The sequence below is a fragment of the Conger conger genome, chromosome 7 (genome assembly GCF_963514075.1).
Source record: "Conger conger chromosome 7, fConCon1.1, whole genome shotgun sequence".
Taxonomy (NCBI): Eukaryota; Metazoa; Chordata; class Actinopteri; order Anguilliformes; family Congridae; genus Conger; species Conger conger.
In genome coordinates, this window is record NC_083766.1 from 58,895,723 (window position 1) to 58,921,841 (window position 26,119).

Sequence of the window (26,119 nt, forward strand, 5' to 3'; positions counted from 1 at the left end):
GGCGTGGCCGATTCGGACAAATAAAAGCCGGCCCCCAAATACAAGCCGGGGTAATATTGCCTACCAGTTGGGCTATCAGTCCATGAGCACTAGAAGACATTGTTATGGTTTAACTCAATGAAATAAAAGAGCTCTTCTTAATATTTTATATTGTTGGTTGGTTTAATACTGTTGCCAATGAAAAGTCGTTGTCCTACACCATGGGTCTCCAACACGTTGCTCTCAAGCTACCAGTCGCTTGCCGCCCCCTTCTAAGTAGCTTGCCAAAGGCTGAAGCAGTATACATTAAACACAATTGTTGCCGCGAGGCATTCCAGCCTACGAATTTAATAAAAAGTAAATCAGGCAAAATTAACAATTAACTCAATTTAGGCTACTTGGCTACGCAATAAGGTTTCCATGTATTTACAGCACAGCGCACGTTCAATGAATGAATGAAAGCGGCTGCCTTGGCTCGCAATAAACAGACGGGTGGAAATCCCGACACTCTTTCAACTACATAAAACTTAACAGTGAACCATCAAATACCCCCCAGATTTCAGTGCCCATCAGTCCCAACATTTAGCAATAGAATCAAACAGTCCAAAAGTAAATTAAATCCCAAACCAAAGCGAAAATCTTTTGATAGCCTACCGGTATGCTGCTCCAAACAAAACGCATGTCTCACAATAAAACGCACTTTAGGAAAAAAAGATCCTTAACTTGCTGTTATCTACGCTAATTTGTTATTGTTCATGAAGGCGTGTCTGGCAAGTTGTTATTTTATGGATTCTGGACTTGCATGTGATTTATTGTGTTTGAGAATATTTGCAATAAACTAAGTTTGTTAAGACTGAGACTATGACTTACCAAACGGTGTTTCCTGATTAGCCTACACTAATTGATTTCTGAACAGTTACAGGAAGTGTTGAACAGTGTTGGCCCACTTTAAGTGTAGCCTTTTACTTTATTTCTAAGAATAAAATTCTACAACAGAAGCCTAATAAGAAATAAAGGCCTGCCTCGAATACAAGCCTGCCCCAAATAAAGGCCTGTGCTTTATGCAGCCTAAGTAAATAAAAGACCCCGGACACAATTTGAGGATTTACGGTACACAAAACTGAAATAGTAACAGTCTGAGGTAAGGGTCTAAACACGTTCAGATAAATATAGCTGCAAGCAGGGATTCCCGGAGTCCAAGCAGCATAAGCAATAGTTTGTAAACACAGAGACATAGACGTTACATACATGCATTTACTGTGTGTTCTAATTGAGATTGTGGCCTAGGCCATTAACCATTGGACCTGGCTGCTGCTGCAGTGATCTTTAAATATACAAATATTAGAATTTTTAAATATATATATATATTATATTTTTTATTTAAGAAAATCATTCAAAATCACTGCAGCATCAGCAGGCAGTCCCCCAGCACATCACAGTTTGAGCCCAGCCTGCAGCCAACACATTATATCCACACTGCCATTAAAGTTTTCAATGTCAATTAAAAATAAAATATAAGTGCTTCAACCTACGCCTCACAGCAAGGAGGTCCTGGGTTCGAATCCCCGTCGGCCGGGGCCTCTCTGTGCGGAGTTTGCATGTTCTCCCCGTGTCTGCGTGGGTTTCCTCCGGGTACTCCAGGTACTCCGGTTTCCTCCCACAGTCCAAAGACATGCAGGTTAGGCTGATTGGAGAGTCTAAATTGCCCATAGGTATGAATGTGTGAGTGAATGGTGTGTGTGCCCTGCGATGGACTGGCGACCTGTCCAGGGTGTATTCCTGCCTTTCGCCCAATGTATGCTGGAATAGGCACCAGCCCCCCTGCGACCCGATTCAGGATAAGCGTGTTAAGATAATGGATGGATGGATGGATGCTTCAACCTAGCCACTAATGGAATTGATATTAGCTAACCTATTCACATAGACTACAGTAATAGCCTACTCAGTGCCACCAGATATAGCCCCAATTCTCTTCAAGTAGTCTAAAAAATAAAATAATAGTAATCTGGATCACAATACCATGCACATTTTATAGACGTTATTTAAAAGTGTGTGATGCAGCCTGACAGTAATAAATGAAATACAGTTCAAGGAGGCCAATAAAAGCAATACAATCAATAGAATCACTTGAAGCCTACTGGATACTTCAGTATCTGTGTTAATGGGAAAAAGAGAATTCCCCATTCATGTCACATGAGCATTTATTTTGTGTCCATGGTGTGTTGACACTCCAGGATATAAGGAGGAATGCACATGCTTTGCCTCACCACCTTCTTTCCCAGCTCATCTATCACCAAGTTCAAGGCGATCTACTTCAATCTACCTCAATCTCCTTCTATTTCTTCCTTATGAGAGATCGATACATAAATTGACAACATCTTTGGCCTGTGTAAGTTTGCCAATAGTCATTGGTAAGTATTATGCACACTTAAATTTATTCCTTCATTTATTTATTTCAACAAGCTTAGCTTGAAGTGTTTAGCAATTAATCTAATTGAGAATTCAATCTAAATCTGTGTTTTCAAAAAGTAACAAAATATATTGTACTGAAAAACTGTGACCTGACCTATCAAATAAATCTGAGCTTGTGTAGTTTCTGCTGCTCAATATTTGATGAACTGTCCATTGTTAACTTTGTCATGTTTCAGGAATCGATTACTGAAAGTCAACCAATTTCTTATTTTTCGGTCCTATTTTTTCAGGTTTTTCAAGTTAGAAACGGTGAGGAGCAAACTAACCTGCCATGAGCCCCCTGAACTCAACCTTCTTTAGAAACACCAGTATTGTGCGTCCTGACTTCTTTTTCATTAGTGGCCTTGCGGTTATTCCTCACATAAAATTCTACTATGTCTTCTTATGCTTTGTATATGCTCTGACTCTACTGGGAAACACCTTTGTCATGTTTATGATTTACACTGACCACTGTCTTCACAGTCCAAAGTACATTGCAGTTTTTAATTTGGCTCTGTGTGACTTGTGTGGAAGCACTGCATGCATTCCTCAGATGATTGACACCTTCCTGTTTAAATCACAGTTAATCTCTTTTGAGGCCTGCTTGACTAATCTGTATTTTGTTTTCTTTTTTATCGCTCTACAATCTTTCACTCTCACTGTTTTATCCTATGATAGATGTGTTGCTATATGTGTTCCACTGAGATACAATGACATTGTGACTAGTAGGTCAATATTGGTCATCATAGCCATATTATGGATTTTTGCAGGAGTGATCATTCTCGTAGCTGTGGTATTCATCACCACACTGTCATTCTGCAAATCCACTGTGATAGACAGCTATATCTGTGACCATGGACCCATTTGGCGGTTGGCGTGCAATGACAACACTCCAAGTAGGATGATTAATTGGACACATTCTTTTGTGATTCTGTGGTGTCCAGTGCTTTTTATCACAGGTACATACATTTGTATAGGTGTGGCATTATTAAAAATCGCAGTGGCCTCAGAGCGCCTCAAAGCCATGCAAACCTGCACCTCTCATTTGATCTTGGTGAGTGTGTTTTACCTTCCTATCTGCATCAATGGAGCAATGGGCTCAAGCATGCACCAGCACAAAAGGATCATTAACATGTCACTGACGACTGTCTTGCCGCCTGTGCTGAATCCAATCATTTACACACTGAAGACAGAAGAATTCAGAGAATCCATTAAAAAGCTGTACAGAAGAAACAAGATAAATGTCACTGTAAGAAATAAATGAATAAATGTTTCAATGACGATGAATTGGCTGGCAGGTTTAACCACGTGTATTTTTCCAAGTCCTCCACTTAACTGTCAACTGAAAGAGCAACCGTGAAATGGTAAATATGCGCTGTCTCTACTTTGTGGCACTTTGGGGACAATTGCTTGACGCCTGACGTTGGTAATCGCTATGAGGCTAAGCTTGTAATGGATGAACAATAGACTATCTGGAAGTAGTTAGCTAAGATTGCCCAACACTGTTCCAAAAAAGTGGAACAGCAACATTTGAGGAGCTACAAGTCCGTACCCCTCCAGTGCTGCCATTGTATTGGCTGATGGTGGGATATATAGGGTGGGACCCCGGGTCCAATTGTGGCAGTGAAGGCAGTTGCCCCCTGGTTGGACGGCGTAGTCAGAGATGTCATTAACCAGCCAGATGTGTATTCAATACAGCAAACATTTGTGGTGAACTATGTTTTCAGCAAACAGTTACCAATGAACGATTTTAATTGAGCATTCCATTTAGTTTGACACTAATGCCTTTTTAATACAAATGGATGTGACTTAGGACTAACAATGTCAGCTAGCTGATTCATTACATACCTGTGATTTATTTTTAAAGGTTAGAACTAATATTACATTGATTAAAGTGTATTGTAACAGCCAAATAATTGTCAACTTTTGTTCCTTTTTGTTGTTTATGTTCGCTATGCACTACCTTTTCAAACTCTTCTCTAACATTAGCTAACATTCTTGGTGAACAGAAAAAAGTTGTTCTATTTGCGAATGTCCGTTAATGTTTGCCGCCTTGAACACAAGTCAGGTCTCAGTAAAACTGAGGATACAGGATCCCATTGTGTAGACAGCCTCGCCTTTAGATCATCTATTTTATTGTCCAGCGATTGTACGTTGGCAAGGAGTATGCTAAGCAGTGGTAGTTTGTATCCCCATCGCTGTCATCCAAGTACACCCGCCCAATCTCCTTTCTTTCTTCACTGAATCAAGAAAATAGTTTTGTCATATCTCGGAGTCAACACAGGTAAGTCCAAGTCAAAGGCGGCTGTAACCTACCATCTGATGTCAAAGAGTGTCTGTCTGTTGTAGCCTATTGTCGCAAACCATCGTGGTTGTGTTTGTAGTAAGTAGTAGTAAAAAACATGTAAAATAACGACTAACAAATAAAACAAGTAAAAAAAAGTAACAATATAAGCACACATAAATAGTAAAGTAGGTGCACCTAAATAACAAGCAATAAAATAGTGCATAAAAAGTGTAGTCAAGGAGCTGCTTGCAATATAATTGAGCCATCCTCAATTTTATGATGATCGGATAAAGCATTAACAAGCTATAGCCATATTAGCTGGCGCCCTGCCTCAATTCAAAACCTGGAATTCCAAATCCACCTAATCATCCCCTGATTTATCCCCAGGCCTGTTTTCAGTATTCTTAAATAAAGCTGGGGCACATGTGTACCATCAATACAAAAGTATAAAAACCAAAGAAACACACAAGAAAGTATGTTTGGTACACAAAATCATACATTTACATGTTCTAATATGTATTGCACCAAATCTAAATCTACTATGGACAAAATGATTGTGTACAGTTCCTCCACAACATGTTGTTCTCCACTAGAAAGTAGCAGTGACATTCGGCAAGTGCTTTTCTAAGATGAGGCACAAGTGTCCTTTTGGTGTGCCAAAACCTCTCCAAATGGTAAAACAAGTTTTATTCACTCAAAATGACCAATCTTGAATAGATAACAGAAGAAAATCAATTCTAATATATTTAGTGGGTCTGGCTGAGGTGCGGCACAACCTTGGATGAGAGGCAATCTGCCGGATGTCACGCAAACTGTGACAGACATTTAATTTGGCGCGGCTTGAGTAACAGGATAGTATGGTAAGCAATGTTAATGTTAATTAGCTAAAAAAATCCTGTTTGAAGGAGACATATCTAATGATGAATGATATACGATTTTCCATTAACCATAGCCAGTGATACACTCTTTGTAAATGAGAAATTAATTCAAGCTCAATTTGGTAGGTTTTCTTAAGCTAAATTTTAACCTGTTGGTCAAACGATTGAAGGGATATAAGCATTTAGACATGTTTACTTCTTTAGGGCCACCTAGTACTGGAGTGGTGCCAACATTTGCATAGTGTGCCACATTTGGTCAGGATTGGACAAAGCGTTAATGAGTTACTGCTCTTTTCGGAAAAATCACCACTCCCACAAAATGGCCACGCCTAGCTGCTTCAAAACCATAGCTTGAGCTGTTTTTTTTCTTTCTTTTCTGTAGGGAACCCACTCCTTACTTTCACACTGCAGTTCACAATTTCAGCTCATAAAGAGGAGCGCACCCATGCAGGGTTCACCGGTGAGCTTTGAGGCACAGTTGTCCTGGCTACCGACTCAATCCCTCCCTCCGTGAGGCCTCACCCTGTTGGCCACAGTCTTGACTGACATAGTCTGGGTACAATACCAGACCACGGGGCCAATCCACACACTAGTGATGGGCAGTTCGCGAACGAACAAATCTTTTCGAATGAATCTTTTCGAATGAATCTTTTCGAACGAAGGAATCTTTCAAATGAACGAACTGAGCCAAGGCTTCTTCATGAAAGATTTGTTTGTTTACCTCGCTCCCCAAGCGCTGAGATCTGCCCATGTAATTTTACTATGTCTTAACACCTCCAAAGGAGGAACAGATCAAAGGGCACAAAAGTGGCCCAAAGCTGTTGAAGAGAGAGAGTGGGAAACAGTCAACAACGACCCGACAAAGATCTCGGAGCAACAAGTGGGCACAGCAGAGAAAAAGCTGGAAAGGATGGGAAACATCATCTACCATTACGGAGAAGAGCGCTTTGGAGTGAACATAAGGAGAAGTGACAAAGCAACACCAGCACCAGCCAAATCCAGGAGGCAGCAAGAGATCGAAAGACTGGTCGAGAAGACCAGTCGAGAGAGAAGGCAGCTGAGAAAGCAGTGGAAGAAGGTCTCTGATGCAGAGAGAGATGGTCTCATGCTACTCCAGGGGGACATCAAATGCCGGTTGGCAACCTTGCGAAGAGCAGAGAACTTGAGGAAACTTCGCAAGAGGAAGGAACACACAAGAACATGGTTCTATAAAAACCCCTTCAAGTTCGTCAAAGACCTTTTCACTAAGGAAAAAAGCGGAACCCTGAAAATTCCAAAGCAGGAACTGGAAGAGCATCTGCAAAAGGTGTATTCCTGCCTTTGGCCCAATGTATGCTGGGATAGGCTCCAGCCCCCCTGCGACCCGATTCAGGATAAGTGTGTTAAGATAATGGATGGATGGATGGATGCTTCAACCTAGCCAGTTATGGAATTGATATTTGCTAGCCTATTCACATAGACTACAGTAATAGCCTGCTCAGTGCCACCAGATATAGCCCCAATTCTCTCAAGTAGTCTAAAATATAAAATAATAGTAATCTGGATCACAATACCATGCACATTTTATAGACGTTATTTAAAAGTGTGTGATGCAGCCTGACAGTAATAAATGAAATACAGTTCAAGGAGGCCAATAAAAGCAATGCAATCAATAGAATCACTTATAGCCTACTGGATACTTCAGTATCTGTTTTAATGGGAAAAAGAGAATTCCCCATTCATGTCACATGAGCATTTATTTTGTGTCCATGGTGTGCTGACACTCCAGGATATAAGGAGGAATGCACATGCTTTGCCTCACCACCTTCTTTCCCAACTCATCTATCACCAAGTTCAAGGCGATCTACTTCAATCTACCTCAATCTCCTTCTATTTCTTCCTTATGAGAGATCGATACATACATTGACAACATCTTTGGCCTGTGTAAGTTTGCCAATAGTCATTGGTAAGTATTATGCACACTTAAATTTATTCCTTCATTTATTTATTTCAACGAGCTTAGCTTGAAGTGTATAGCAATTCATCTAATTGAGAATTAAATCTAAATCTGTGTTTTCAAAAAGTAACAAAATATATTGTCCTGAAAAACTGTGACCTGACCTATCAAACTTCTGAGAAAATGTGAAAATTTTCCAGTGTGCATAAAATGAAGTGATAGTGCACATCATTAAGCTACCTGGTTTCATCTTTCATCTTGAGTACATCAACTGTCAGGTTTCTTTTTCAATTAAACGATCAGCCTTGTATTTTGAAACTGAGGTACAGAAATACAAAAATATGAAATATAAGTTCTGCAGGGCCATGCAAAGATTCATGAAATGTTTTTTCAGTCACAGATTAATGGGCTCAGGGAAGCCTTGGAATTCTGGCTTTTGTTTTTTTGTTTGAGAGACAAACGATCTATTAATAGAACAATGTTTTTCACAAAAATTCAATAATACATCTGAGCTTGTGTAGTTTCTGCCGCTCAAGATTTGATGAACTGTCCATTGTTAACTTTGTCATGTTTCAGGAATCGATTACTGAAAGTCAACCAATTTCTTATTTTTCGGTCCTATTTTTTCAGGTTTTTCAAGTTAGAAACGGTGAGGAGCAAACTAACCTGCCATGAGCCCCCTGAACTCACAAAATGTTTTTCAGTTACAGATTAATAGGCTGAGGGAAGCCTTGGAATTCTTGATTTAGATTTTTGGTTGAGACACATTAAGATTGAGATCTATTAAGACAAAAATGTACAGATCAATTTATTTTATAGCTTGTGTTGTTTCTGTTGCTCAATATTTAATAAACCACTTTGTCATGTTGGAGGATATCATTACTGTAGATTAATCCAATTTGTTTTTTTCTGGTCCGAAGGGTCTGTTTTTTCACAAGGTTGGAAACAAACCGGCGATGAGCCCCCTGAATTCAGCTGACTTTACAAACAACAGTATTGTGCGTCCTGACTTCTTTTTCATTAGTGGCCTTGCTGTTATTCCTCACATAAAATTCTACTATTTCTTCTTGTGCTTTGTATATGCTCTGACTCTACTGGGAAACACCTTTGTCATGTTTATGATTTACACTGACCACTGTCTTCACAGTCCAAAGAACATTGCAGTTTTTAATTTGGCTCTGTGTGACTTGTGTGGAAGCACTGCATGCATTCCTCAGATGATTGACACCTTCCTGTTTAAATCACAGTTAATCTCTTTTGAGGCCTGCTTGACTAATCTGTATTTTGTTTTCTTTTTTATCTCTCTACAATCTTTCACTCTCACTGTTTTATCCTATGATAGATGTGTTGCTATATGTGTTCCACTGAGATACAATGACATTGTGACTAGTAGGTCAATATTGGTCATCATAGCCATATTATGGATTTTTGCAGGAGTGATCATTCTCATAGGTGTGGTATTCATCACCACACTGTCATTCTGCAAATCCAATGTGATAGACAGCTATATCTGTGACCATGGACCCATTTGGCGTTTGGCGTGCAATGACAACACTCCAAGTAGGATGATTAGTTGGACACATTCTTTTGTGATTCTGTGGTGTCCAGTACTTTTTATCACAGGTACATACATTTGTATAGGTACGGCATTATTAAAAATCGCAGTGGCCTCAGAGCGCCTCAAAGCCATGCAAACCTGCACCTCTCATTTGATCTTGGTGAGTGTGTTTTACCTTCCTATCTGTATCAATGGAGCAATGGGCTCAAGCATGCACCAGCACAAAAGGATCATTAACATGTCACTGACAACTGTCTTGCCGCCTGTGCTGAATCCAATCATTTACACACTGAAGACAGAAGAATTCAGAGAATCCATTAAAAAGCTGTACAGAAGAAACAAGATAAATGTCACTGTAAGAAATAAATGAATAAATGTTTCAATGACAGTGAATTGGCTGGCAGGTTTAACCATGTGTATTTTTCCAAGTCCTCCACTTAACTGTCACCTGAAAGAGCAACCGTGAAATGGTAAATATGCGCTGTCTCTACTTTGTGGCACTTTGGGGACAATTGCTTGACGCCTGACATTGGTAATCGCTATGAGGCTAAGCTTGTAATGGATGAACAATAGACTATCTGGAAGTAGTTAGCTAAGATTTCCCAACACTGTTCCAAAATTGGAACAGCAACATTTGAGGAGCTACAAGTCCGTACCCCTCCAGTGCTGCCATTGTATTGGCTGATGGTGGGATATATAGGGTGGGACCCCGGGTAAGGAAAAACAAGCAACAGCCATATTAGCTGGCATCTCAATTCAAAACCTGGAATTCCAAATCCACCTAATCATCCCCTGATTTATCCCTGTACCCCCAGGCCTGTTTTCAGTATTCTTAAATGAAGCTGGGGCACATGTGTACCATCAATACAAAAGTATAAAAACCAAAGAAACACACAAGAAAGTATGTTTGGTACACAAAATCGTACATTTACATGTTCTAATATGTATTGCACCAAATCTAAATCTACTATGGACAAAATGATTGTGTACAGTTCCTCCACAACATGTTGTCCTCCACTAGAAAGTAGCAGTGACATTCGGCAAGTGCTTTTCTAAGATGAGGCACAGGTGTCCTTTTGGTGTGCCAAAACCTCTCCAAATGGTAAAACAAGTTTTATTCACTCAAAATGACCAATCTTGAATAGATAACAGAAGAAAATCAATTCTAATATATTTAGTGGGTCTTGCTCAGGTGCGGCACAACCTTGGATGCGCCATCACGCAAGCTATGACAGACATTTAATTTGGCGCGGCTTGGGTAACAGGATAGTATGGTAAGCAATGTTAATGTTAATTAGCTCAAAAAATCCTCTCATATAACTAAAAAACCAGAATCATAATTTATATTTCTGTGACATTGCAGACAAATAAATATTACTATCACCTCTATCATTTCTAGCTAATGTTGAAAATGATGGAAAGTCTAATTGGCTGCCAAGGTTGGTTCTTGAGGCAAAGATGTTTGAAGGAGACAGATCTAATGATGAATGATATACGATTTTCCATTAACCATAGCCAGTGATACACTCTTTGTAAATGAGAAATTAATTCAAGCTCAAATTGGTAGGTTAAGCTAAATTTTAACCTGTTGGTCAAACGATTGAAGGGATATAAGCATTTAGACATGTTTGCTTCTTTAGGGCCACCTAGTACTGGAGTGGTGCCAACATTTGCATAGTGTGCCACATTTGGTCAGGATTGGACAAAGCATTAATGAGTTACAGCTCTTTTAGGAAAAATCACCGCTCCCACAAATGGCCACAATTTCAGCTCATAAAGAGGAGCGCACCCATGCAGGGTTCACCGGTGAGCTTTGAGGCACGGTTGTCCTGGCTACCGACTCAATCCCTCCCTCCGTGAGTAACAAAACCGCCAATAACGCCTCACACTGTTGGCCACAGTCTTGACTGACATAGTCTGGGTACAATACCAGACCACAGGGCCAATCCACACACTAGTGATGGGCAGTTCGCGAACGACAAATCTTTTCGAATGAATCTTTTCGAATGAATCTTTTCGAATGAATCTTTTCGAATGAATCTTTCAAATGAACGAACTGAGCCAAGGCTTCTTCATGAAAGATTTGTTTGTTTACCTCGCTCCCCAAGCGCTGAGATCTGCCCATGTAATTTTAGTATTTCTCAAAGATCAAAGGGCACAGACCGAGTGTGAAGTGGCCCAAAGCTGTTGAAAAGAGAGAGTGGGAAACAGTCAACAACGACCTGACAAAGATCCTGGAGCAACAAGTTGGCACAGCAGAGAAAAAGCTGGAAAGGATGGGCGACATCATCTACCATTACGGAGAAGAGCATTTTGGAGTGAACATAAGGAGAAGTGACAAAGCAACACCAGCACCAGCCAAATCCAGGAGGCAGCAAGAGATCGAAGGACTGGTCGAGAAGACCAGTCGAGAGAGAAGGCAGCTGAGAAAGCAGTGGAAGAAGGTCTCTGATGCAGAGAGAGATGGTCTCATGCTACTCCAGGGGGACATCAAATGCCGGTTGGCAACCTTGTGAAGAGCAGAGAACTTGAGGAAACTCTGCAAGAGGAAGGAACACACAAGAACATGGTTCTATAAAAACCCCTTCAAGTTCGTCATATATTTGGAGGCTCATGAGGATAGTGTGGCAGAAGGGAATAATACCTAAGGCGTGGTGAAGGGCTAGAGGTGTGCTAATTCCCAAGGAGAAGGATGCGACAGACATCAGTCAATTCCGGCCAATCTGCCTTCTCAACGTTGAGGGGAAAATCTTTTTCAGCATGATAGCACAGAGGCTGCCCACCTACCTGGAGAAGAACAAGTACGTCCATACATCCGTACAGAAGGCTGGCATTCCTGGGTTCTCTGGTTGCTTGGAGCATACCAGTATGATCTGGCACCAGATCCAAGCGGCGAAAAAGGACAAAAGAGACCTCCATGTCATCTTCCTTGACCTGGCCAATGCCTTTGGATCAGTTCCCCATAACCTCCTCTGGGAATCCTTCAACTTCTTCCACGTTCCATCATCCGTCACTACTCCCGTAAAAGCCTACTTCGAAGACCTGCAACTGTGCTTTACAACAGCCGACTTTGCAACATCATGGCACTGCGTAGAAGTAGGCATCATGGCAGGCTGTACAATCTCACCCCTGGCCTTCACAATGGCCATGGAGGTCATCATCAGGGCCTCAAGATTGGTGGTGCGTGGTGAGCGAACTAAGAACGGGATCCGCCTTCCACCTATCCGAGCATACATGGATGACATGACCACTCTGACCACTACTGCAGCATGCACCAGGCGGCTACTTGCAAAACTGCAGGAGAACATCAAGTGGGCCCAATACCAAGGTTTGTTCCGAGCAACCTGTCAAAAGCCTGGGCAGATGGTACAACGCAAGCCTCAGGGACAAAGACCAAGTGCAGCAACTAAGGCAGGACAGTCTCAAGCTCAAGCTCTGGTGCCTGCAATTCTCCCTCGGGTAATGTGGCCACTCACTATCTCCAATAACAACTGTGGAGAACATGGAGCGAACCATGACCATGGCTCGGGGTCCCACGCTGTCTGACTAACATCAGCCTCTACGGCAAAGGGGTCCTTGAACTGCCATTCACGAGCCTCACCAAAGAGTACAAGTGCTCTAAAGTAAGACTCCAGATGACTTTGAAGGACTCCAGAGACCAGAACATCAGCAATGCTGCACCACCCCTGTTAACTGGACGGAAATGGACACCATCCGATGCGGTGCAGCATGCTACATTAGCCCTGAGGCACAACAACATCGTGGGGTATGTCCAGCTGGGAAGAGGAGGCTTTGGCTTTGCAGCAAGTAAACCAACTTGGCGTAACGCCTCAACATCAGAGAGGAGGAAAATGGTGGTCGAGGAAGTGCGCCGTCGGGAGGAGGCTGAAAGAAGCGCAAAGGCCGTCTCTCTTGCCAAGCAGGGACAATGGATGAGGTGGGAAGGCCTGGAGAGGGGAAAGTTCAGCTGGAGGGAGCTCTGGGAAATGGAGGCAAGCAACATCAGCTTCATCATCAGAGCTACCTATGATGTGCTCCCATCTCCAAAAAACCTCCACCAGTGGTATGGCGAGGACTCAACCTCTGACTCTCAAACACATCTTGACCGGTTGTAAGACCAGCCTCACACAAGGCCGCTACACCTGGAGGCACAACCAGGTCCTTAAGAGTCTGGCAGCAGCTCTTGACAGCAAGAGGAATACGACCAACTCCTTGCCCCTGAGAGCAACCAATTCCATCACGGCACCATCATTCATCCGAGAGGGACAGAAAAAGCCCAACCATCCCCCTACCAAACCAGAAGCTGGACAGCTAGCCATGGCCCGGGATTGGAAGATGCTAGTCGATATTGGCCAGCAACTGATCTTTCCACCTGAGATTGCAGCCACCACCCTTAGGCCAGACTTGGTACTCTGGTCCCCTTCACTGAAGTCTGTTTACATCACAGAGCTCACAGTCCCATGGGAGAATTCAACCGAAGAGGCCTATGAGTGCAAGAAACTGCGCTACACAGAACTGGCAGCGGACGCTCAACAACGAGGATGGAATGCGAAAGTCTATCCGGTTGAAGTGGGATGCAGAGGTTTTGTGGCTGCTTCCACCATCAGGCTGCTGAAGGACCTTGGAATCCATGGACAGGCTCTGCGACAGACAATTAGATCAGTCTCTGAAGCGGCCGAAAGAAGCAGCCAGTGGATATGGATCAAGCGGAAGGACCCTTGCTGGGCTCAAAGACACCAACAAAAAACACCAACATGATCTGCTCACTAACCCCCCCACCCCACCCCACCCCCCACTTGAGAACCCAGGTCAGAACCCTCCAGGAGGAGGGTGAACAAGGTATGCGGTCAGCTTTAGGCTTGACTCAGGGAAGAGGACGCCCCCTGCCCTGCATAGTCCCGTGGGCTGCGCCATTTAAACAACCAGGCAATTCTCATGATTGGGCATGGGACACAAGCTCAGGCTTGATCATCCTGTAGCTGGCCACCTTTGATGAGGGTGTCTAGTGTTGAAAGGCCGAAACACCCCCTGATTCAAAGGTACACTACTGATGATGTGTCCCAAAATTTACATCCTTCCCATGTCTGAGATACACGCCATCTCAACATCAAGGCAAACCTCATGTGAATACCATCAATTGGCACAACGAACAGTTTACCATCACGTCCCGTGTTTCATGATTCTTTTGACAACAATGTCTCATAGCTTACAATTGCTTAAGAAACCTGAAATTAAGCAGTGGAAGATTATTTTTGAGACGGGTGTGTGGGGGTTGGACCCAAAATGCACAACTCAGAAATAATAGTAAAATAAATGTCAGGGCTTTATTCGGGACGAATCCCAGGAGCGTAGTCACAACAAGCAAAGTCCATACACGTAGATCCAGCCAATAAAACAATAAATAATCAGAAAACACGGTGCCGAGGGAAGAGGCAAACTCGTAGTCGGTAGACGTGCAGGGCGGTCCGGTAGCAGGAGAGCTGTCAGCGGGGCAGAAGCACAGGCGAGCGGCAGGCAGGGTCGTAGTCGAGGGCGATGCGGAAGTCGAAACCATAAAACAAACAGCGAGGCAAAGGTACAAAAAAAGTAGGTGAGGACGTGGTCAAAAACAAGCGATGGTCAATGAAACAGAAATCAATAAACGGTGGTCGATAAACAGGCTTGGATCTTAACATGAAACCAATGGTCATAATGCTCAAGCGTTGCTTTGATGGACAGGAGGCAGACAATTTCGCAACGAACAGAAGTGCTAGTGGGCTATAAATGCAGGTGTAGACAGGTGTAGACAATTAGTTAGAGAGCAGCAAGGGAATGGAAAACAGGTGCGATGGATGACAAGTTTAACAAGGTAATTAGTAATCGTTAGTAATAAACCTATCCTGCCCTAGCATTAGTAAATTAGTAAATGACATGCACGAGAAACGTAAGGTAACATGAACACATGATTAGTCTGTTAGTATTACCCAATCCTGATCTAGCATTAGTATTTTTAGTAAATAGACAAAACAGAAACAATTAGGGTGTGAGTGACAGAAAGGGAGAGAGGGAAAGTAAGCGACCAGTAAGCATAACAATAAACATAAATCAAAACATAACATTAAACAAACTAAGACGATAACAACTCAACATAACAAGGTAAAATAATCGTAACGAAAACATAACTAGGCATGACAAGAAAATTAATCGTAACAAGAAATAAACTAAACAATATGATGAACCTAGACAACATAATACATGATAAGACAATACGTGACTAAGACAAATGATAAAACATAAAACAAGGCATGACAGACCTGAAACGTGACAATTTTATTGATGTTATTCATAACTGATGTATTATTTAGGCTACTAAGCAGATGGCTTTTATGCAGTATCATCCATACTGCAAAGTAAATAAATAATTAAATAAATAAATATGAATCCCAAACAACGAACAAAAAATCAAGCGTTATCATTGCATCATGTTGCATTCATTTCACATGAGCATTTCTGTCATTTTCCCATGGTGGAATGCTCTGTGTCAACAAACCAGGATATAAAAATGACAGTGAACACTTTGATTACCACATTGTCTTACAACTAATCCATCATCAAGTTCAAAGACATACTACTGAAAGAGAAATATTGAAAGACGTTGGTTTCCGAACAATAGAAGACAATTTCCATAGGAGAGATTGATACATATTGACAGCATATCTGGACTGCACACATTTTCCTCAAGTTATTGGTAAGTATGAGGCACACCTGAATTTATTTATTTGAAAGAACTCAAATTCTTTGCTTAGCTTGAAAAGACATCTATAATGAATCTGTGACCAAAAATTCTGTATCTTTCAATCTGTTCCCTTTCTAGATTTGGTAGAGAAAATATAAAATGTGAAATATTATAGGGAACATTTATTGATAGGGTTCATCATCCACTCCCTCTGGTTTCATATTTCTGAGTACATCTACAACTGTCAGGTTGATTTTGCAATTAAACTATCAGCTGTTTCTTTTGAAACTGAAAGATACAATGATACAAAAGTAATACAAACAGATGGACTGAGTGTGTAACTGGACTGCTATGTGTTCTGCAGGGCCATGCAGAGATTCATGAAATGTTTTTCAGTCACAGATTAATAGGCTCAGGGAAGCTTTGGAATTCTGGCTTTTATTTTTTTGTTTGAGACACAAAACATCTATTAATAGAACAATGTAAAAAAAAAAAAAGTATCTGAATGTATGTAGTTTCTGTTGCTCAATATTTGATAAACCGCCCAATTAATTACTGAAGGCTAAACCAACTGTACTGGTTTTACAGGTGGTGAGAAACAGCAAACAAGGAGCAAACAAACCTGCAATGAGCCCCCTGAATTCAATTTTCTTTAGAAATGCCAGTGTTGTGCACCCTGACTACTTTTTCATAAGTGGTTTTGCTGATATTCCCCACGTAAAATACTATTATGTCTTCTCGTGCTTTGTGTATGCTGTGACTCTACTGGGGAACACTTTTGTCATGTTTATGATTTACACTGACCACTGCCTTCACAGTCCAAAGTACATTGCAGTTTTTAATTTGGCTCTGTCCGACTTGTGTGGAAGCACTGCATGCATTCCTCCGATGATTGACACCTTCCTGTTTAAATCACATTTAATCTCTTTTGATGCCTGCTTGGCCAATATGTTTTTTGTTTTTTTCTTTATCTCTCTACAATCCTTCACTCTCGCTGTTTTGTCCTATGACAGATGTGTTGCTATATGTTTTCCTCTGAGATACAATGAGATTGTGACTAGTAAATCAATATTGGTGATCACAAGCATATTATGGATTCTTGCAGGAATGGGCGTTCTCATAGGTGTGCTTTTAATCACCAGACTGTCATTCTGCAAATCCAATGTGATACACAGTCATTTCTGTGATCAAGGACCCTTACACCGTTTGGCATGCAATGATAACACTCCAAGTGTGGTGATTAACTGGGTAAATCCACTTGTGATTCTCTGGTTCCCAGTGCTTTTTATCACAGGTACATACATTTGCATAGCTGGAGCATTATTAAAAATCTCAGAAGTCTCAGAGCGTATCAAAGCCATGAAAACCTGCACCTCTCATTTGATCTTGGTGAGCGTGTTTTATCTTCCTATCCTTATCACTGAAGGAATGGGCCCCGCCATTGACCTGAATGCCAGGATTATTAACATGTCTCTGACGACCATCTTGCCTCCTATGCTGAATCCAATCATTTACACGTTGAAGACAGAAGAATTCAGAGAATCTATTAAGAAGCTGTACAGAAGAAACAAGATACACCTCACTGTTCAGAATAAATGAATACAATGTACAAATAACTGATTGACAAGTTTAAGTATATGACAAACTAATTTGTGAACTGTAAGATACATTTGCATATTTACATTCAGTGACCTCTTTATTTGATATTTATTTGACTTATTGCTCTTCTTCTGCTGCAAGCCATCCACTTCAGAGTTCCACATGTTGTCTGTTCAGAGATGCTGATTGTGGTTATTGGAGTTACTGTGACCTTCGTGTCAGCTTGAACCAGTGTGGCAATTCTCCCCTGACGTCTCTCATTAACAAGGCATTTTAGCCCACAGAAATATAAGAAATGTGTTTGAGGCACTGTTTTTGAAAAGCATTTTGTAAGTTTTAAATAAATCTGTGTGAGAATACTAAGAATACCCCCTTGACTGCATATCACCCTGAGGATGTTAACTCCTCAGGCTACTGATCCTCAGTTCTGTTTCTAGATGTCTGCAGGGTCTGCTGGCTTTCTTTTCCACCTTAAAATCAACAACCAGTTTTCATCTAAGAAACCAAGTGGTGTGATTTACCTGGGCAAGCAACTGCTTCACGTGATCTATTAAGTGAGTGGCAATGAATAGTCATGTTAAGATCCATAGTCATGGCTGTCATGGCCCTGAGGTGGTGCAGGACGTGTTCTGTTTCAAACTCACACATACGCATGCAGAGCTGAAATAATAACAGTCCTAGTCGTGAGAGTGAGGTCACAAACACAAATAAATATAGTTGCAAGAAGTGGTTACCGGGGTCCATCATAAGCAGTAGTTTGCAAACACAGAGACTCTATGTCTGAAAAGGCCCAATGGAGGAAAGGCATAGAGCAAGCCAGAAGGCCAGAAGACTTGTAATATGTGACGCCACATGGTCAAGGGGGTAAAATTGCACAGTTTTCAGTTTCACAGAATACTTATCTAAAAAATTAAGCACATATTTGGGATCTTCAAATACTCGGCTATCATTCAACTATAAATCCACTACGCTTCACAATGAGAAAATATTTAAAAAATGCAAAAATATTACGTCTACTTGAGTCGAACGAGAGATCCACTGAGCCAGTGAACTAGTGAACTAGCCAGTGAACAAGTGAGAAGAAGCCATTTAACGAGTGAGCCAAAGGAGCCATTTAACGAGTGAGCAAAATGAGTCATTTAGCGAGTGAACCAAAGGAGCCATTCAACGAGTGAGCCAAACAAGCCATTTAACGAGTGAGCAAAATGAGTCATTGAACTACTGAACGACCTAGCCATGAGCTGGTGTTGAACTGAAAGTACAGCGCAGTTCAGCCATAAGGCGTAAACCGTAATGCCGTCAGCAGGCAGTGCATGTATATTTCGTGGACCAGCTGAATAGTTAGGATATCACAGATAATATTTAGCTAAATCATGTTGTCTTTTAATTTTAAGAAATGTAGTCAGCTTGGTTATGCAATAAAAGTGATGAATGGTTTTGCAAAGACCAAAACGTACATTGTGTCTTTTTTTTTTTTGAGGTTGTATTTTGAAATGTAGAGGCTGCAATAATATATTTCAGGTATTGTCTTGGTTGCATTAATGTTTAATTTTATATCATGTTACATTATATACAATGTAATTGAAGCCTATATAATTTTACTATGTCTTTGACAACAAAGTCTCACAGCTTACAATTTTTTAAGAATCCCAAACTAGACACACAAAATGAAGTTTTATCATTGCATCATGTTGCATTCATTTCACATGAGCATTTCTGTCATTTTCCCTTGGGGGAATGCTCTGTGTCAATAATCCGGGATATAAAAATGACAGTGAACACTTTGATTACCACAGTTTCTTACAACTAATTCATCATCAAGTTCAAAGACATACTACTGAAAGAGAAATATTGAAAGACGTTGGAAGACAATTTCTTCCATAGGAGAGATAGTTACATACTGACAGCATATCTGGACTGTGCACATTTGCCTAAAGTTATTGGTAAGTATGAGGCACACCTTCATTTATTTTTTAATTTATTTATTTGAAAGAGCTCAAATTTTTTTGCTTAGCTTGAAGTGTATCGGAATGTTTATAATTGAGAATTAAATGTAAAATTACTTTAATGTGTTTGAAAAAAAACTAACAAAATATATTGAATCGAAAATCTGTGAACAAACATACTGTATCTTTCAATCTGTCCCCTTTATAGATTTCGGAGAGAAAATAGAAAATGTGAAATATTATAGGGAACATTTATTGATAGTGTTCATCATCAACAGCCTCTGGTTTCATATTTATGAGTACATCTACAACTGTCAGGTTGATTTTGCGATTAAACTATCAGCTGTTTCTTTTGAAACTGAAAGATACAGTCATACAAAAGTAATACAAACAGATAAAATGAGTGTGTAACAGGACTGGTATGTGTTCTGCAGGGCCATGCAGAGATTCACAAAATGGTTTTCAGTTACAGATTAATGAACTGAGCGGATGGGTTTTTTTTTTTTGAGGCACAAAAGATCTATTAATAGAGAATTCATAGATTTATCTGAACTTATGTCGTTTCTGTTGCTCAATATTTGATAAAGCACTCATTGGTAACTATGTCTGAGGAATTAATTAATTACTGAAGGTTAACCAATTGTACTTTTTTTCAGATCCTAAAGCACTGGTTTTGCAGGTGGTGAGAAACAGTAAGGAGCACACAAACCTGCAATGAGCCCCCTGAATTCAATTTTCTTTAGAAATGCTAGTATTGTGCATCCTGACTTCTTTTTCATAAGTGGTTTTGCCGGTATTCCCCATGTAGAATACTATTATGTCTTCTCGTGCTTTGTGTATGCTGTGACTCTACTGGGGAACACTTTTGTCATGTTTATGATTTGCACTGACCACGGTCTTCACAGTCCAAAGTACATAGCAGTTTTTAATCTGGCTCTGTGCGACTTGTGTGGAAGCACTGCATGCATTCCTCAGATGATTGACACCTTCCTGTTTAAATCACAGTTAATCTCCTTCGATGCCTGCATGGCCAATATGTTTTTTGTTTATTTCTTTATCGCTCTACAATCTTTCACTCTCGCTGTTTTGTCCTATGACAGATGTGTTGCTATATGCTTTCCACTGAGATACAATGAGATTGTGACTAGTAAATCAATATTGGTGATCACAAGCATATTATGGACTTTTGCAGGAATAAGTATTCTTACAGGTGTGCTTTTGATCAGCTCACTATCATTCTGCAAATCCACTGTGATACACAGTCATTTCTGTGATCAAGGACCCATATACCGTTTGGCGTGCAATGATAACACTCCTAGTTCAGTGATTAATTGGACACATCCTATTATGTTGCTCTGGTTTCCAATACTTTTTATTGTGGGCACGTACATTTGCATAGCCAGAGCATTATTAAAAATTGCAGCAGCCTCAGAGCGCCTCAAAGCCATGAAAACCTGCACCTCTCATTTGATCTTGGTGAGCATGTTTTATATTCCTATATGCATCACCGAAGGAATGGGCCCCGTCATTGACATGAACAGCAGGATTATTAACATGTCTCTGACGACCATCTTGCCTCCTATGCTGAATCCAATCATTTACACATTGAAGACAGAAGAATTCAGAGAATCTATTAAGAAGCTGTACAGAAAAAACAAGATACCCATCACTGTTCGGAATAAATGAATACAATGTACAAATAACTGATTTAAATATATAATTTGTGAACTGTAAGATTTGCAAATTTACATTCAGTGGCCTCTTTGTTTGATATTTATTTGTGTTCAGAGAGGCTGATCGTGGTTATTGGAGTTACTGTGACCTCCGTGTCAGCTTGAACCACTGTGGCAATTCTCCACTGAAGAGGCGTTTTTGCCCACAGAACTGCTGCTCACTGGATGCTCTTTGTTTTTCCGCACCATTCTCTGTGAACTGTCGAGACAGTTTTGTGTGAAAATACCAGGAGATCAGCTGTTTCTGAGATAATCAAACAATGCCAATTATACACCAATAATAATTTCACGTTCAAAGTCACTTGGATCACATGTCTTCCTCATTTTGATGTTTGGTCTGAACAACAAGCGACATGCTTTTATGTATTTAATTGCTGCCACATGATTGGCTGATTAGATATTTGATGAGCTGGTGTACAGGTCTTCCGAATGAAGTGGTCACTGAGTGTATTCTAATGAATAGAAATACAATGATAGATAGTATATATAGACAAAACTAGCAGAGTTGGACTTCAATAAGTACAAGTAAAAGGACCTTTTCTTTAAAAGAAAAGTGAAATATAACAAATATGATTGAGGCACTGTTTGTGAAAGTCTTAAGTCTTTTGTAAGTCTTCAATAAATCTGTGTGACAATACTAAGAATACACCCTTGACTGCATATCACCCTGAGGATGTTAACTCCTCAGGCTACTGATCCTCAGTTCTGTTTCTAGATTTCTGCAGGGTCTGCTGGCTTTCTTTTCCACCTTAAAATCAACAACAATGAGTTTTCATCTAAGAAACCAAGTGATGTGATTTACTTGGGCAAGCAACTGCTTTACTTGATCTATTAAGTGAGTGGCAATGAATAGTCATGTTAAGATCCATAGTCGTGGCTATCATGGCCCTGAGGTGTTCTGTTTCAAACTCACACATACGCATGTAGAGCTGAAATAATAACAGTCCTAGTCGTGAGAGTGAGGTTACAAACACAAATAAATATAATTGCAAGAAGTGGTTACCGGGGTCCATCATAAGCAGTAGTTTGCAAACACAGAGGCTCTATGTCTGAAAAGGCCCAATGGAGGAAAGGCATAGAGCAGGCCAGAAGGCCAGAAGGCTTGTAATATGTGACGCCACATGGCCAAGGGGGTAACATTGCACAGTTTTCAGTTTCACAGAATACTTATCTAAAAAATTAGATAAGCACATATTTGGGATCTTCAAATACTCGGCTATCATTCAACTATAAATCCACTACGCTTCACAATGAGAAAATATTTAAAAAATGCAAAAATATTACGTCTACTTGAGTCGAACGTGAGATCCACTGAGCCAGTGAACTAGTGAACTAGCCAGTGAACAAGTGAGAAGAAGCCATTTAACGAGTGAGCCAAAGGAGCCATTCAACGAGTGAGCAAAATGAGTCATTGAACTACTGAACGACCTAGCCATGAGCTGGTGTTGAACTGAAAGTACAGCGCAGTTCAGCCATAAGGCGTAAACCGTAATGCCGTCAGCAGGCAGTGCATGTATATTTCGTGGACAAGCTGAATAGTTAGGATATCACAGATAACATTTAGCTAAATCATGTTGTCTTTTAATTTTAAGAAATGTAGTCAGCTTGGTTATGCAATAAAAGTGATGAATGGTTTTGCAAAGACCAAAACGTACATTGTGTCTTTTTCTTTTTTGAGGTTGTATATTGAAATGTAGAGGCTGCAATAATATATTTCAGGTATTGTCTTGATTGCATTAATGTTCAATTTTATATAATGTTACATTATATATAATTTTACTATGTCTTAACTTTGACAACAAAGTCTCATAGCTTACAATTTTTTAAGAATCCCAAACTAGGCACACAAAATGAAGTTTTATCATTGCATCATGTTGCATTCATTTCACATGAGCATTTCTGTCATTTTCCCTTGGGGGAATGCTCTGTGTCAATAATCCGGGATATAAAAATGACAGTGAACACTTTGATTACCACAGTTTCTTACAACTAATTCATCATCAAGTTCAAAGACATACTACTGAAAGAGAAATATTGAAAGACGTTGGAAGACAATTTCTTCCATAGGAGAGATAGTTACATATTGACAGCATATCTGGACTGTGCACATTTGCCTAAAGTTATTGGTAAGTATGAGGCACACCTTAATTTATTTTTTAATTTATTTATTTGAAAGAGCTCAAATTTTTTTGCTTAGCTTGAAGTGTATCGGAATGTTTATAATTGAGAATTAAATGTAAAATTACTTTAATGTGTTTGAAAAAAACCAACAAAATATATTGAATCGAAAATCTGTGAACAAACATACTGTATCTTTCAATCTGTCCCCTTTATAGATTTCGGAGAGAAAATAGAAAATGTGAAATATTATAGGGAACATTTATTGATAGTGTTCATCATCAACTCCCTCTGGTTTCATATTTCTGAGTACATCTACAACTGTCAGGTTGATTTTGCGATTAAACTATCAGCTGTTTCTTTTGAAACTGAAAGATACAGTCATACAAAAGTAATACAAACAGATAAAATGAGTGTGTAACAGGACTGGTATGTGTTCTGCAGGGCCATGCAGAGATTCACAAAATGGTTTTCAGTTACAGATTAATGAACTGAGCGGATGGGTTTTTTTTTTTTTGAGGCACAAAAGATCTATTAATAGAGAATTCATAGATTTATCTGAACTTATGTAGTTTCTGTTGCTCAATATTTGATAAAGCACCCATTGGTAACTATGTCTACCATTTGTACTTTTTTCAGATCCTAAAGGACTGGTTTTGCAGGTGGTGAGAAACAGTGAGGAGCAACCAAACCTGCAATGAGCCCCCTGAATTCAATTTTCTTTAGAAATGCCAGTATTGTGCATCCTGACTTCTTTTTCATAAGTGGTTTTGCCGGTATTCCCCATGTAAAATACTATTATGTCTTCTCGTGCTTTGTGTATGCTGTGACTCTAATGGGGAATACTTTTGTCATGTTTATGATTTGCACTGACCACGGTCTTCACAGTCCAAAGTACATAGCAGTTTTTAATTTGGCTCTGTGTGACTTATGTGGAAGTACAGCATGCATTCCTCAGATGATTGACACCTTCCTGTTTAAATCACAGTTAATCTCCTTCGATGCCTGCTTGGCCAATATGTTTTTTGTTTATTTCTTTATCGCTCTACAATCTTTCACTCTCGCTGTTTTGTCCTATGATAGATGTGTTGCTATATGCTTTCCACTGAGATACAATGAGATTGTGACTAGTAAATCAATATTGGTGATCACAACCATATTGTGGATTCTTGCAGGAATGGCCGTTCTCATAGGTGTGCTTTTCATCACCACACTGTCATTCTGCAAATCCAATGTGATACACAGTCACTTCTGTGATCAAGGACCCGTACACCGTTTGGCGTGCAATGATAACACTCCTAGTTCAGTGATTAATTGGACACATCCTGTTATGATTCTCTGGTTTCCCATACTTTTTATTGTGGGCACGTACATTTGCATAACCAGAGCGTTATTAAAAATCACAGCCTCAGAGCGCCTCAAAGCCATGAAAACCTGCACCTCTCATTTGATCTTGGTGAGTGTGTTTTATCTTCCTATATGTTTCGTCGAAGGAATGGGCCCCGCCATTGACATGAACGGCAGGATTATTAACATGTCTCTGACGACCATCTTGCCTCCTATGCTGAATCCAATCATTTACACATTGAAGACAGAAGAATTCAGAGAATCTATTAAGAAGCTGTACAGAAGAAAGAAGATACACATCACTTTGTAATAAATAAATACAATGTACAAATAACTTTTTGAAGTATATAACATATATAACAACTCATTTGTGAGCTGTAAGATTTGCATATTTACATTCAGTGGCCTTGTCACAACAAATTCTATCCCCCTTACAAAACTTATCCCCTCCAGGGTCACGTTTCCGGTTCCGTCTCTGCAATGACGTCAATCATATTTGTTTAATGCTGTGTGTAATAGGTTCTGCGTTGGCAAGCTAGCGATGCTTTTGTGAATATGTAGTGCTTCATATGCAATATCTCGATTATTTATTTACATTGAACCATGATATAGGCTACATCTAGCTAGCTAGATAGAAAGATCCCTAGCTAGCTAGGAATAAAAAACAGCTATGGCTTATCTTCCTAGTTAGCGAGCGATCTGTCCATCTGGCTGTCTTGCTAGCTAGATATTTCTTATTTTGCTTATTCTAGCTAGGGAGCTAACTTAAATATATATACCTATGTCATGCTCATCTACTTCTCTACATATATTTCTTGACGAATGGTTTCACTAACTAGCTAGCGGTACTGATATTAGTCTCTATCGCTATCTTAAACTGTAGGGAAATTGGCAATTTATATTTTCGGTAACCTACATACACCGGACTAAATAAATGCCGTTCACAAAAAGACATGCTAGCCAATTGATGCTACCGTACACATCAGTGGAATGTATCATAGCAACCAACAGATAAAGCTTGGCAACCACGCTGTCGGCTTGACGCTAACTCATGACGCTAACTTACGCATGAGGGGAACGTAACCAGAAACCGGAAACGTGACCCCGGAAGGGATACGTTTTGTAAGGGGGATAGAATTTGTTGTGACAGCCTCTTTATTTTATATTTATTTGACTTATTGCTCTTATTTCTTCTGCTGTAACCCATCCACTTCAGGGTTCCACATGTTGTGTGTTCAGAGATGCTGATCGTGGTTATTGGAGTTACTGTGACCTTTGTGTCAGCTTGAACCAGTGTGGCAATTCTCCTCTGATGTCTCTCATTAATAAAGCATTTTAGCCCACAGAACTTGGATCACATGTCTTCCTCATTTTGATGTTTGGTCTGAACAACAAGCGAACTCCTTGACCATGTCAACATGCTTTTATTTATTTAATTGCTGCCACATGATTGGCTGATTAGATGTTTGATGAGCTGGTGTACAGATTTTCCTAATAAAGTGGTCACTGAGTGTATTCTTATGAATAGAAATACAATGATAGGTATTCAAAACAAGCGGAGTTCAATAAGTA

The 26,119-nt window shown here is 40.1% G+C and overlaps 5 protein-coding genes across 5 annotated transcripts; all 5 read left to right on the forward strand.

Moving 5' to 3' along the window:
* Positions 1 to 2,722: 2,722 nt before the first annotated feature.
* On the forward strand, positions 2,723 to 7,370 carry LOC133133380 (olfactory receptor 1F1-like). Its single transcript, XM_061249478.1, has 5 exons — positions 2,723 to 3,679; positions 5,311 to 5,368; positions 5,978 to 6,055; positions 6,378 to 6,819; positions 7,364 to 7,370. The coding sequence occupies exons 1-5, from the start codon at positions 2,723 to 2,725 to the stop codon at positions 7,368 to 7,370; spliced, it is 1,542 nt and encodes a 513-aa protein (XP_061105462.1).
* Positions 7,371 to 8,487: 1,117 nt separating this feature from the next.
* On the forward strand, positions 8,488 to 11,605 carry LOC133133382 (olfactory receptor 1F1-like). The gene is made up of 2 exons (XM_061249479.1): positions 8,488 to 9,444; positions 11,225 to 11,605. Exons 1-2 carry the CDS (start codon positions 8,488 to 8,490, stop codon positions 11,603 to 11,605), a joined length of 1,338 nt encoding a protein of 445 aa, XP_061105463.1.
* Positions 11,606 to 16,431: 4,826 nt separating this feature from the next.
* On the forward strand, positions 16,432 to 17,403 carry LOC133133383 (olfactory receptor 1E16-like). The gene has a single exon (XM_061249480.1). It carries the CDS (start codon positions 16,432 to 16,434, stop codon positions 17,401 to 17,403), a length of 972 nt encoding a protein of 323 aa, XP_061105464.1.
* A 2,660-nt stretch (positions 17,404 to 20,063) lies between these two features.
* On the forward strand, positions 20,064 to 21,035 carry LOC133133384 (olfactory receptor 1F1-like). The gene has a single exon (XM_061249481.1). It carries the CDS (start codon positions 20,064 to 20,066, stop codon positions 21,033 to 21,035), a length of 972 nt encoding a protein of 323 aa, XP_061105465.1.
* A 2,862-nt stretch (positions 21,036 to 23,897) lies between these two features.
* Positions 23,898 to 24,857, forward strand: LOC133133385 (olfactory receptor 1F1-like). Its single transcript, XM_061249483.1, has one exon. It carries the CDS (start codon positions 23,898 to 23,900, stop codon positions 24,855 to 24,857), a length of 960 nt encoding a protein of 319 aa, XP_061105467.1.
* The last annotated feature ends 1,262 nt before the right edge of the window (positions 24,858 to 26,119 follow it).

Excerpts from the sequence above, each read along its gene's own strand:
- LOC133133380 (XM_061249478.1), top strand. The coding sequence starts at position 2,723 with ATGAGCCCCCTGAACTCAACCTTCTTTAGAAACACCAGTATTGTGCGT. Across the intron at positions 3,680-5,310 it reads GAAACAAGATAAATGTCACT|AAAGTAGCAGTGACATTCGG; the intron begins GTAAGAAATAAA and ends GTTCTCCACTAG. Across the intron at positions 6,056-6,377 it reads CACCCATGCAGGGTTCACCG|GAGGAACAGATCAAAGGGCA; the intron begins GTGAGCTTTGAG and ends ACACCTCCAAAG.
- LOC133133382 (XM_061249479.1), top strand. The coding sequence starts at position 8,488 with ATGAGCCCCCTGAATTCAGCTGACTTTACAAACAACAGTATTGTGCGT. Across the intron at positions 9,445-11,224 it reads GAAACAAGATAAATGTCACT|TATTTCTCAAAGATCAAAGG; the intron begins GTAAGAAATAAA and ends ATGTAATTTTAG.
- LOC133133383 (XM_061249480.1), top strand. The coding sequence starts at position 16,432 with ATGAGCCCCCTGAATTCAATTTTCTTTAGAAATGCCAGTGTTGTGCAC.
- LOC133133384 (XM_061249481.1), top strand. The coding sequence starts at position 20,064 with ATGAGCCCCCTGAATTCAATTTTCTTTAGAAATGCTAGTATTGTGCAT.
- LOC133133385 (XM_061249483.1), top strand. The coding sequence starts at position 23,898 with ATGAGCCCCCTGAATTCAATTTTCTTTAGAAATGCCAGTATTGTGCAT.